This window comes from Mercenaria mercenaria, chromosome 14, assembly GCF_021730395.1.
Source record: "Mercenaria mercenaria strain notata chromosome 14, MADL_Memer_1, whole genome shotgun sequence".
NCBI lineage: Eukaryota > Metazoa > Mollusca > Bivalvia > Venerida > Veneridae > Mercenaria > Mercenaria mercenaria.
In genome coordinates, this window is record NC_069374.1 from 39567821 (window position 1) to 39582163 (window position 14343).

Here is a 14343-nt window from a genome sequence, read left to right on the forward strand (position 1 = left end):
TCAACTTGACCTAAAGATCATTAAGATTAACATTCTGACCAAAATTCATTAAGATATGGTCATAAATGTGGTCTCTAGACTGTTAACTAGCTTTTCCTTTGATCTGATCTGGTGACCTTGTTTTTGAACCCACTTGACCCAGATTTGAACTTGACCTAAAGATCATCACGGTTAAAATTCTGACAGAGTTTCATGAAGATACAGTCATAAATGTGGCCTCTAGAGTGTTAACAAGCTTTTCCTTTGATTTGACCTGGTGACCTAGTTTTTGACCCCACCTGATCCAGATTTAAACTTCACCTAAAGATCATCAAGATTAACATTCTCGCAAAGTTTCATATAGATATTTCAAAAATGTGGCCTTTAGAGTGTTAAAAAGCTTTTCCTTTGATTTGACCTGGTGACCTAGTTTTTGACCCCTGATGACCCAATATCAAACTTGTCCAAGATTTTATTGAGAGTAACATTCTGACCAAGTTTCATTAAGATTGGGCCAAAATTGTGACAACTAGAGTGTTAACAGTCAAATTGTTGACGACGGACGAGGACGGACACAGGGCGATCACAAAAGCAGTACAAAAAGTGCCATAATTCTGACAAAATGCAGATTAGAGTTATGGTTCTTGGTCTACTTACTCAACTAATGTTGAAAAACAAGTGTGTAAAGTTTCAAAGCTGTAGCTCATATAGTTTTTGAGAAAAGGCAGACCTAAACAAACAGTTTAACTTATGCCAACACTGACGATCAAGTGACAGCAATACCTTGTAGATTTTTTTAAACAAGAGGGTCAATGACCCTAAAGCACTCAAGTGTGCTTGTATAAGTACAGAGTTAGGTTTCTTCTATGCTATCCTATATTATATACATGTCACACACATTTTTGAACCTAGGGCAATAATTTGAATAATTATGGTAGAAATTCCAAATCTGATATCAAGGCTCTAGCTATTATTGATTCAGAGAAGATTTTCAACGTTTCTTATATGAAAGCTTATAGTAAGTACATGTCAGACACTGGGACGTGGCCATTTTTTTGGACCTTAGGGCAATAATTTAGACAAGTATGGTAGAGAGTCAAACCCTTATATCACATGGCAAATATCAAAGCTCTAGAGAAAAGGATTTTTAAAGTCTGCTAGCTGAAAACCTATCTTTAACCAAAACGACCAGTATGTTCAATGAACCAGAACCATTTGAACAACTTTGAAAGAGGGCTACCCAAGATCATTTGTGCAAGATTTCATCAAAATCCATTCAGTGGTTTTGGAGGAGATACTACTGTTTGCAGATCAAACTTTAAATCGATAGAGTTGCACATTTATGTCACAAAAACAGTGAAGCTGAAGCTATTTTTGGAGTAATCCTGACAGGTTAACGCTGCCTCATCCGCAATAAATTATTCATTCACTTTGTCATGAAACTTTTTTCTTTATCTTGACGTCACACAAAGCGCGCGCTCTGACTCTATCTTTGAAGTATCGCTGTACTTGCATACACTGTAAAGTGCAATAAGGTGATAATAGAGATGTTGTTTTAAAAGTAGAATATAGAAAGAAAACAGTGTTTTTTGTTTGTTATGACAATTATTATCTACGAAATTTCCAACCACAAAAGGTATGCAAAGTTTTATAGAAAGGTAGAGTATCGGTACTCTATCATTGAACCTTCAAGCTATGCAACACCTGAAGATCTAATTGTCATATCCATAAAAAACCGATTTATTTGATATTCAAACTTTTGCAGAGTCTTCCGTAGCTTAACTATCGCAAATCCAACTCCATTATAGACCTAGTTTTTTTATTTTATTTTTTGGTGGGGTTTACGTGTAAATTAATTGAGGATAAATCACAGTACACCGTCATGTAAAGTTACTGGTTTTATCGCCTGCACGTATGTGTAACATTAATCGTGTTAAGGGGAATAATTATGATAATTTTACATAAATTAATGAGGAATTGAATCCCCCTTTTGATTAGTCTAAATAATGAGACCTCGTGTAGCCCAATTTTACATTTTGATATTTTACGTTGTCTACCTAAAGGGGATATAGATCAGTCAAAAAATATAACGATATTCAACTCTTGAGTACAATTATTTGGACTACCTTTTGATACATGTAAAATTTCTTTCGAGTGGAGGAAATAACTCGTAACTGTTTCCTAGGATCGCGTCAAATTAGTTAGACTAAGACTCACATAATTATTCCGTAAGAAATTGCCGACTTTTTTTTTCAACTAAAGAGGCATGGTCGGTTCCGGGATCCCAGAATGGAAGTTATGCCGTTCAATCAATGATGAGCAAATCCAACAACTCGAGTCAATCGCGTTTTATAATTATTGTGAAAACTAAACACAAGATACATTATTTAAAAGAAAAGTGTGCAGCAAAAGGTACTGAAATTTAGGCAGAAAAAGGCCTGTAATGTATAAGAGGATGTCTTTTTTCACATCCATGCTACCTAAATGTAGTGTGCATTTTGGCATGATTCATTTAAATTTTAATGAAGATTAGATCTAGTACAACTGTTACATTCCAGTTAAACACCCATTCCAACAGTATTTAAATCAGCATTTCTCGGTCATGCAGCCAATGTAAACAAGTTCATTCAGTGTATTTTTACTCGTATAGGAAAGGCGGAGTTACCTGTAGACGAGATCCAAAAATAGCTTCAGCATCGCTGCTTTTGTGACGTAAAGGTAAAGTCTCTCGATTTAAAAAAGGCGAAAGGGCAATTTGATCTGCAAACAGTAGTATTGTTTAAAGATATTGTTGATGAATAGTGATCATGCCCTCCGGCAGCCATGTTTTTTTTGACGAATCATAAAAATTTGAACAATATTAATATTGTAGAAGGTCCATTTGTGTAAAATTATTTTTAAAATAATTTTTTTGTGATAGCAGTTTCACACAAGAAGATTTTTAAAGTTTCCACCATATACATATAATTTGAACAATCTTGGTAGAGGGTCACACAAGAACCATTTGTGTAAAAGTATTCTAAAATCAGGCCAGCAGTTTCACACAAGAAGATTTTAAAAGTTTCCACTATATCATTCATATAGGGAAAAGTGACAACGTCCTCTGGCAGCCATGTTGTTCGACAAATCAAAATAATTTGAACAAATTCTTGGTAGAGGGTCACACAAGGACCATTTGTGTAAAATTATTTTAAAATCAGGCCTGCAGTTTCAAACAAGAAGACTTTTTTAATTTCCACTATATACATATAGGGAAAAGTGACCACGCCCCCTGGCGGCCATGTTTTTTGACGAATCTTGGTAGAGGGTGACATAAGGACCATTTGTGTGAAATTATTTCAAAATTGGACCATCTGTTTAAGAGGAGATGTTGTTTGAAGATTTTTGTCATTTTAGCTCTGGCGGCCCCCATGTGCAACCAAGCTGAACTGTTTGAATAGCTTTGGTAGAGGACCATCCAAGAAAAATCTTGTTATATAATCTCAAGAATAACAAGAGCTGTCCATAAGACAGCGCGCTCCACTATTCGGCGATTTGACAGTAAAATGAATTTATGTCTCAATAAGAGACCTCTACTTTAAAATTTAAGTACGAAAGGGGCATAATTTGGTCAAAAATACAAAACAGAGTTATGGGGATTGTTACCACACATGCAGATGATGATGATAAAGATACATTTTAAGTTTTAAGTCATTATCTTATATTATACTAAAGATTATCAAGAAAGCGAAGATTAAAAAAAAACTTTAATAAAAGGGGCATAATTCTGTCAAAAATACAATAAGAGTTATGGGGATTGTAACCACACAGATGATGATTATCAAAAAAAAAATTTCAAGTAACTATCTTATAAAGTACCAAAGATATGTCTATAAACAAAGCTTTTGAAAAAATTTAACATTAAAATAATTCCAAGTATAACACCTTGGTGACCTTGACCTTATGTATAACAGGCCCAGCCCCTGCACATACTTTGTTTATATGCTGGACAATGTTTATGTGAACTTACACAGTAAGATATAAGCAATAGTAACAAAGATATGACAGAAAAACAAAGGCTGCCAAAAACTTTAACCTTAAAAATAACCGAAGTAACCTTGGTGACCCTGACCTTGGGTATAATGGGCCCAGCCCCTGCACATACTTTGGTTGCATGCTGAACATTGTTAATGTGAAGTTACAGTAAGATATAAGCAATAGTAACAAGGCAGTCTGAAAGACAGCTAAATCCCCCGCTACTGTTATGGATAGTGAAAGGGTAAACCTTTGACCTTGAGCTGTGACCTTGACCTGACATGACTGACTTATAAATTCTGCACATCATCTTGATGAGGTGATCATTTGACCAAAGTTTCATGAAAATCCTTCAAGGGGTTTAGGAGATACAGAGCTCAAACCTTTGACCTTGACCTTGAGTTGACATAGCTGAATCATGAGTTCTTGATGTGGCAATCATTTGACCCAAGTTTAATAAAAATCCTTCAAGGGGTTTAGGAGATACAGAGTGGACACAAAATGGAAGGCTAAAACCTTTGTGACCTTGACCTTGAGCCGGCATTGCTAACTCATGGGGTCTGCACATCGTCTTGATGAGGTGATCATTTGACCCAGGTTTCATGAAAATCCTTCAAGGGGTTTAGGAGATACAGAGCGGATACAAAATGGAAGGCTTAAACCTTTGATCCTGACTTGTGACCTTGAACTTGAGCCAACATGGCTGACTCATGAGTACTGCACATCCTCTTGATGAGGTGATCATTTGACCCAAGTTTTATACAATTCCTTCAAGGGGTTTAGGAGATGCAGAGTGGACACGAAATGGAAGGCTAAGACCTTTGACCTTGAGTTGTGAAGGATTTTATTAATTTATTTGGGTTTTACAGCGCACCAACACAGTCTAGGTTATATGGTGCCAAACAGGACTATAAATTTTGGTTTCACATCTCATTTACATCGAAATAAAAACATGAGGTATGGAATCAAAATTTGCATACCTGCTGGAATCACAGAGTTACAGCAAAACCAAGCGTTAAGACCCTATTAGCCGCCTCTTACGATCATGCAAGGGTAAGGCAGTGGTTCCCATTCTCTTCAAACACAGATCGTCACAGAACCACATGTGAAGGATGGATGGAAGGACGGAAAGACGGAAGGATGAGTGGTGGGGATTAAAAAATACCAGCAAGTTATACAGTAGAGATACTGTATAACTTAGAAGCGCATTTTTATTTCAAAGGAACAAACATACATATTCTTCAATAGGTAGTGGATCATCTTTATGTAGCACAGATCAGTGTGCATTTATAATGAATGAATAGTACACAAATGACATCAACAAAATCATAAATGTTTATGAAAATTTACAAATAAAAATATACTGAAGTCTCCTGTCTGAATGTTAGTAAATGCATTAAATTTTGTAATAAATATTCGTGCTGTACACTAGAACTCGCACAGAGAAGCCATCTAAGGAATATAGTCAGGAAATGATCTTTAAAACCAGGTGATTATTTATGACAGGTAAAATTTATTTCAATTGAAAATGATGGCTGCTTATGACAGGTGGATTCTTAATAAAAACATGGCAGTCTGAAAGACAGTTAAATCCCCCGCCACTGCTATGGACAGTGAAAGGGTAAACCTTTGACCTTTAGCTGTGACCTTTACCTTGAACTTTACCTTGAACTGACATGGCTGACTCATGAATTTTGCACAACGTCTTGATGAGGTGATCATTTGACCCAAGTTTGATGAAAATCCTTCAAGGGGTTTAGGAGATACAGAGTGGACACAAAATGGAAGGCTCAAACATTTGACCCTAAGTTGTGACCTTGACTTTGAGCCGGCATGGCTGACTCATAAGTTCTGCACATCGTTTTGATGTGGTGATCATTTGACCCAAGTTTTATAAAATCCCTTCAAGGGGTTTAGGAGATATAGAGCAGACACGAAATGGAAGGCTAAAACCTTTGACCTTGAGTAGTGACCTTGACCTTGAGCTGGCATGCATGAGTTCAGCATATCGCCTTGATGAGGTGATCATTTGACCCAAGTTTCATATGAATCCTTCAAGGGAATTAGGAGATACAGAGCAGACACAAAATGGATGGCTCAAACCTTTGACCCTCATTTGTGACCTTGACCTTGAGCTGGCATGGCTACTCATAAGTTCTGCACATCACCTTGATGAGGTGATCATTTGACCCAAGTTTGATGAAAATCCTTCAAGGGGTTTAGGAGATATAGAGCACACACAAAATGGAAGGCTCAAACCTTTGACCCTAAGTTGTGACCTTGACCTTGAGCTGGCTTGGCTGACTCATGGGTTCTGCACACCATCTTGATGGGGTGATCATTTGACCCAAGTTTTATAAAATTCCTTCAAGGGGTTTAGAAGATATAGAGTGGACACAAAATGGAAGGCTCAAACCTTTGACCTTGAGTTGTGACCGTGACCTTGAGCTGACAAGGCTGACTCATGAGTTCTGCACATCGTCTTGATGAGGTGATCATTCGACCCAAGTTTCATGAAAATCCTTCAAGGGGTTTAGGAGATATGGAGTGGAAACGAAAGGGTTACGGACAGATGGACGGACGGAGACCATTCCTTTAACCCCCCATCACTTGTGGCTGGGGATTAACAAAGAAAAACAAATGTTGCCGAAAAACTTTAACTGAGAAAGCTCACACCGCCACCGGGGCGAGTAGAATAGCACCTATGTTCTCCAATAGTGGAGCTAAAAAATCAATCAAAAAAAAAAAAAAAAAAAAAAAAAGATTGTCCTCAGCATGGAGCGAACCATTGGCCCTGACAAAAACAGAGTTTTCTGAACCAGTGCCTTAGCTCTCTCTGCCACTGTGCCAGTTGACTGTTAGAGTATTTTTATTATAACCACTGATGATATCGTCTGTGTCCCGGCTCTATTGGTAAATTTTTGTACGAATGACATCATTCAATTATGTGTCCTTCCGTTATTACGAACTGTCATCGGAAAAAAACGCCAATTAAATATGTAACACTGGCAATATTTTGTCATCCATACAAAATACTAAACGGCTTATTTGCGGCGATTATTTTTCAAGGATTAAGTGTCAACATAGACCAAATACATGCTGTTTCTGCTCTACAATCTGACAATGTCTTGTGGTCTTCTTTCTAAGGAAAATAATGCTATTTCAGAGAAATAATGGGACTTTAACTATGAATTGTTGACAATTGACAACACACGACAACAAATGCAAGAAACTTCTTACCTTTCTCTCAACATCTTCTACCATTCCTTTTATCTTATCCTTAATTTCAGTTGTCAACAACAATAGTTGCTTCTCCATGTAGTCTAGCTCATCTGCCATCTCACGCCGTGTTTTCTTTGTACCATCCCTGTAATGTACCTAATACATGTAATAATACACTCCAGTATATGTGTTTTCTTCGTGCCATCCCTGTAATGTACCTAATACTAATACACTCCAGTATATGTGTTTTCTTTGTGCCATCCCTGTAATGTACCTAATACTAATATACTCCAGTATATGTGTTTTCTTTGTGCCACCCCTGTAATGTACCTATAACTAATACACTCCAGTATTATGTGTTTTTTTCGTACCATCCCTGTAATGTACCTAATATTAATAAACTCCAGTATATGTGTTTTCTTCGTGCCATCCCTGTAATGTACCTAATACTAATACACTCAAGTATATGTGTTTTCTTCGTGCCATCCCTGTAATGTACCTAATATTAATACACTCCAGTATATGTGTTTTCTTCGTGCCATCCCTGTAATGTACCTAATACTAATACACTCAAGTATATGTGTTTTCTTCGTGCCATCCCTGTAATGTACCTAATATTAATACACTCCAGTATATGTCTTTTCTTTGTGCCATCCCTGTAATGTACCTAATATTAATACACTCCAGTATATGTCTTTTCTTTGTGCCATCCCTGTAATGTACCTAATATTAATACACTCCAGTATATGTGTTTTCTTCGTGCCATCCCTGTAATGTACCTAATACTAATACACTCCAGCATTATGTGTTTTCTTCGTGCCATCCATGTAATGTACCTAATACTAATACACTCCAGGATTATGTGTTTTCTTCGTGCCATCCCTATAATGTACCTAATACTAATACACTCCAGTATTATGTGTTTTCTTCGTGCCATCCCTGTAATGTACCTAATACTAATACACTCCAGGATTATGTGTTTTCTTCGTGCCATCCCTGTAATGTACCTAATACTAGTACACTCCAGTATTATGTTTTTTCTTCATGCCATCCTTCTAATGTACCTAATACTAATACCAGTATTATGTGTTTTCTTTGTGCCATCCCTATAATGTACCTAATACTAATACACTCCAGGATTATGTGTTTTTTTCTTGCCACCCCTGTAATGTATCTATAACTAATACACTCCAGTATTACGTGTTTTCTTCGTGCCATCCATGTAATGTACCTAATACTAATACACTCCAGTATATGTGTTTTTTTTGTGCCATCCATGTAATGTACCTAATACTAATACACTCCAGTATATGTGTTTTTTTCGTGCCATCCCTGTAATGTACCTAATACTAATACACTCCAGTATTATGTGATTTCTTCGTGCCACCCCTATAATGTACCTATAACTAATACACTCCAGTATTATGTGTTTTCTTCGTGCGATCCCTATAATGTACCTATAACTAATACACTCCAGTATTATGTGTTTTTTTCGTGCCATCCCTGTAATGTACCTAATACTAATACACTCCAGTATTATGTGTTTTCTTCGTGCCACCCCTGTAATGTACCTAATACTAATACACACCAGTTTTATGTGTTTTCTTTGTGCCACCCCTATAATGTATCTATAACTAATACACTCCAGTATTACGTGTTTTCTTCGTGCCACCCCTGTAATGTACCTAATACTAATACACTCCAGTATTATGTGTTTTGTTTGTGCCACCCCTGTAATGTACCTATAACTAATACACTCCAGTATAATGTGTTTTCTTCGTCCCACCCCTGTAATGTACCTAATACTAATACACTCCAGTATTATGTGTTTTCTTTGTGCCACCCCTGTAATGTACCTAAAACTAATACACACCAGTATTATGTGTTTTCTCCGTGCCATCCCTGTAATGTACCTAATACTAATACACTCCAGTATATGTGTTTTCTTCGTGCCATCCCTGTAATGTACCTAATACTAATACACTCCAGCATTATGTGTTTCCTTCCTGCCATCCCTATAATGTACCTAATACTAATACACTCCAGCATTATGAGTTTCCTTCCTGCCATCGCTATAATGTACCTAATACTAATACACTCCAGCATTATGTGTTTCCTTCCTGCCATCCCTGTAATGTACCTAATACTAATACACTCCAGCATTATGTGTTTCCTTCCTGCCATCGCTACAATGTACCTAATACTAATACACTCCAGCATTATGTGCTTCCTTTGTGCCATCCCTGTAATGTATCTAATACTAATACACTCCAGCATTATGTGTTTCCTTCCTGCCATCCCTATAATGTACCTAATACTAATACACTCTAGTATTATGTGTTTTCTTTGTCCTATCCCTATAATGTACATAATAGTAATACACTCCAGTATATCATTTCTTTGTACCATCCCTATAATGTACCTTATACTAATACATTCCAGTATTATGTGTTTTCTTCATGCCATCCCTATAATGTACCTAATACTAATACACTCCAGTATAATGTGATTTCTTCATGCCACCCCTGTAATGTACCTTATACTAATACACTCCAGCATTATGTGTTTCCTTCGTGCCATCCCTGTAATGTACCTAATACTAATACACTCCAGTATTATGTGATTTCTTCGTGCCACCCCTGTAATGTACAAATAACTAATAAACTCCAGTATTATGTGTTTTCTTCATGCCATCCCTATAATGTACCTATAACTAATACACTCCAGTATTATGTGTTTTTTTCCGTGCCATCACTGTAATGTACCTAATACTAATACACTCCAGTATTATGTGATTTCTTCATGCCACCCCTGTAATGTACCTATAACTAATACACTCCAGTATTATGTGTTTTCTTCGTGCCAACCCTGTAATGTACCCAATACTAATACACACCAGTATTATGTGTTTTCATCGTGCCACCCCTATAATGTATCTATAACTAATACACTCCAGTATTACGTGTTTTCTTCGTGCCACCCCTGTAATGTACCTAATACATATACACTCCAGTATTATGTGCTTTGTTTGTGCCACCCCTGTAATGTACCTATAACTAATACACTCAAGTATAATGTGTTTTCTTCGTCCCACCCCTGTAATGTACCTAATACTAATACACTCCAGTATTATGTGTTTTCATTGTGCCACCCCTGTAATGTACCTATAACTAATACACTCCAGTATTATGTGTTTTCTCCGTGCCATCCCCGTAATGTACCTAATAGTAATACACTCCAGTATATGTGTTTTCTTCGTGCCATCCCTGTAATGTACCTAATACTAATACACACCAGCATTATGTGTTTCCTTCCTGCCATCCCAATAATGTACCTAATACTAATACACTCCAGCATTATGTGTTTCCTTCCTGCCATCCCTGTAATGTACCTAATACTAATACACTCCAGCATTATGTGTTTCCTTCCTGCCATCGCTATAATGTACCTAATACTAATACACTCCAGCATTATGTGTTTCCTTTGTGCCATCCCTGTAATGTATCTAATACTAATTCACTCCAGCATTATGTGTTTCCTTCCTGCCATCCCTATAATGTACCTAATACTAATACACACCAGCATTATGTGTTTTGTTTGTGCCATCCCTATAATGTACCTAATACTAATACACTCCAGTTTTATGTGTTTTGTTTGTGCCATCCCTATAATGTACCTAATACTAATACACTCCAGTATTATGTGTTTTCTTCGTCCCATCCCTATAATGTACATAATAGTAACACACTCCAGTATATCATTTCTTTGTACCATCCCTATAATGTACCTTATACTAATACACACCAGTATTATGTGATTTATTTGTGCCATCCCTATAATGTACCTAATACTAATACACTCCAGTATTATGTGTTTTCTTCGTCCCATCCCTATAATGTACATAATAGTAATACACTCCAGTATATCATTTCTTTGTACCATCCCTATAATGTACCTTATACTAATACACTCCAGTATTATGTGTTTTATTTGTGCCATCCCTATAATGTACCTAATACTAACACACTCCAGTATTATGTGATTTCTTCGTGCCACCCCTGTAATGTACCTTATACTAATACACTCCAGCATTATGTGTTTCCTTCGTGCCATCCATGTAATGTACCTGATACTAATACACTCCAGTATTATGTGATTTCTTCGTGCCACCCCTGTAATGTACCTATAACTAATACACTCCAGTATTATGTGTTTTCTTCATGCCATCACTATAATGTACCTATAACTAATACACTCCAGTATTACGTGTTTTTTTCTGTGCCATCCCTGTAATGTACCTAATACTAATACACTCCAGTATTATGTGATTTCTTCGTGCCACCCCTGTAATGTACCTATAACTAATACACTCCAGTATTATGTGTTTTCTTCGTGCCACCCATGTAATGTACCTAATACTAATACACATCGGTATTATGTGTTTTCTTCGTCCCACCCCTATAATGTATCTATAACTAATACACTCCAGTATTATGTGTTTTCTTCGTGCCACCCCTGTAATGTACCTAATACTAATACACTCCAGTATTATGTGTTTTGTTTGTGCCACCCCTGTAATGTACCTAATACTAATACACTCCAGTATTATGTGTTTTGTTTGTGCCACCCCTGTAATGTACCTATAACTAATACACTCCAGTATAATGTGTTTTCTTCGTCCCACCCCTGTAATGTACCTAATACTAATACACTCCAGTATTATGTGTTTTCTTTGTGCCACCCCTGTAATGTACCTATAACTAATACACTCCAGTATTATGTGTTTTCTCCATGCCATCCCTGTAATGTACCTAATACTAATACACTCCAGTATATGTGTTTTCTTCGTGCCATCCCTGTAATGTACCTAATACTAATACACACCAGCATTATGTGTTTCCTACCTGCCATCCCTATAATGTACCTAATACCAATACACTCCAGCATTATGTGTTTCCTTCCTGCCATCCCTATAATGTACCTAATACTAATACACTCCAGCATTATGTGTTTCCTTCCTGCCATCGCTATAATGTACCTAATACTAATACACTCCAGCATTATGTGTTTCCTTCCTGCCATCCCTGTAATGTACCTAATACTAATACACTCCAGCATTATGTGTTTCCTTCCTGCCATCGCTATAATGTACCTAATACTAATACACTCCAGCATTATGTGTTTCCTTTGTGCCATCCCTGTAATGTATCTAATACTAATACACTCCAGCATTATATGTTTCCTTCCTGCCATCCCTATAATGTACCTAATACTAATACACTCCAGCATTATGTGTTTTGTTTGTGCCATCCCTATAATGTACCTAATACTAATACACTCCAGTTTTATGTGTTTTGTTTGTGCCATCCCTATAATGTACCTAATACTAATACACTCCAGTATTATGTGTTGTCTTCGTCCCATCCCTATAATGTACATAATAGTAATACACTCCAGTATATCATTTCTTTGTACCATCCCTATAATGTACCTTATACTAATACACTCCAGTATTATGTGTTTTATTTCTGCCATCCCTATAATGTACCTAATACTAATACACTCCAGTTTTATGTGATTTCTTCGTGCCACCCCTGTAATGTACCTTATACTAATACACTCCAGTATTATGTGATTTCTTCGTGCCACCCCTGTAATGTACCTATAACTAATACACTCCAGTATTATGTGTTTTCTTCGTGCCATCCCTATAATGTACCTATAACTAATACACTCCAGTATTATGTGTTTTTTTCCGTGCCATCCCTGTAATGTACCTAATACTAATACACTCCAGTATTATGTGATTTCTTCGTGCCACCCCTGTAATGTACCTATAACTAATACACTCCAGTATTATGTGTTTTCTTCGTGCCACCCCTGTAATGTACCTAATACTAATACACACCAGTATTATGTGTTTTCTTCGTGCCACCCCTATAATGTATCTATAACTAATACACTCCAGTATTACGTGTTTTCTTCGTGCCACCCCTGTAATGTACCTAATACTAATACACTCCAGTATTATGTGTTTTGTTTGTGCCACCCCTGTAATGTACCTAATACTAATACACTCCAGTATTATGTGTTTTGTTTGTGCCACCCCTGTAATGTACCTATAACTAATACAGTCCAGTATTATGTGTTTTCTCCGTGCCATCCCTGTAATGTACCTAATACTAATACACTCCAGCATTATGTGTTTCCTTCCTGCCATCCCTATAATGTACCTAATACTAATACACTCCAGCATTATGTGTTTCCTTTGTGCCATCCCTGTAATGTACCTAATACTAATACACTCCAGCATTATGTGTTTCCTTCCTGTTCAGGCCCCTGTGACCTTGACCTTTAATGGAGTGACCCCAAAATCGATAGGGGTCATCTACTCTGCATGAGCAATCATCCTATGAAGTTTCAACATTCTGGGTTGTGTGGTTCTCAAGTTACTGACCGGAAATTGTTTTCAATGTTCAGGCCCCTGTGACCTTGACCTTTAATAGAGTGACCCCAAAATTAATTGGGGTCATTTACTCTGTATGTCCAATTATCCTATAAAGTTTTAACATTCTGGGTCAAGAGGTTCTCAAGTTATTGATCAGAAACGGTTTTCCATGTTCAGGCCCCTGTGACCTTGACCTTTAACAGAGTGAGCCCAAAATCGATAGGGTTCATCTACTCTGCATGACCAATCATCCTATGAAGTTTCAACATTCTGGGTCAAGTTGTTCTCAAGTTACTGACCGGAAATGTTTTTCAATGTTCAGGCCCCTGTGACCTTGACCTTTAACAGAATGACCCCAAAATCGATAGGGGTCATCTACTTTGCATGTACAATCATCCTATGAAGGTTCAACATTCTGTGTCAATTGGTACTCAAGTTATTGATTGGAAATGGTTTTCAATGTTCAGGCCCCTGTGACCTTGACCTTTAACAGAGTGACCCCAAAAACAATAGGGGTCATCTACTCTACATGACCAATCATCCTATGAAGTTTCAACATTCTGGGTCAAGTGGTTCTCTAGTTATTGATCGGAAATGGTTTTCCATGTTCAGGCCCCTGTGACCTTGACCTTTGACGGAGTGACCCAAAATCAATAGGGGTCATCTACTCTTCATGACCA

At 37.1% G+C, this 14343-nt stretch overlaps 1 protein-coding gene across 1 annotated transcript in view; it reads right to left on the reverse strand.

Annotated features, from left to right (window-relative positions):
• Nucleotides 1–14343, reverse strand: part of LOC123527416 (mitofusin-2-like) — a 371163-nt gene that overhangs the window by 154739 nt on the left and 202081 nt on the right. The window contains exon 12 of the mRNA XM_053523313.1: nucleotides 7234–7360. Coding sequence (XP_053379288.1) covers nucleotides 7234–7360 — 127 coding nt within the window. The remainder of the gene's footprint in view (nucleotides 1–7233; nucleotides 7361–14343) is intronic.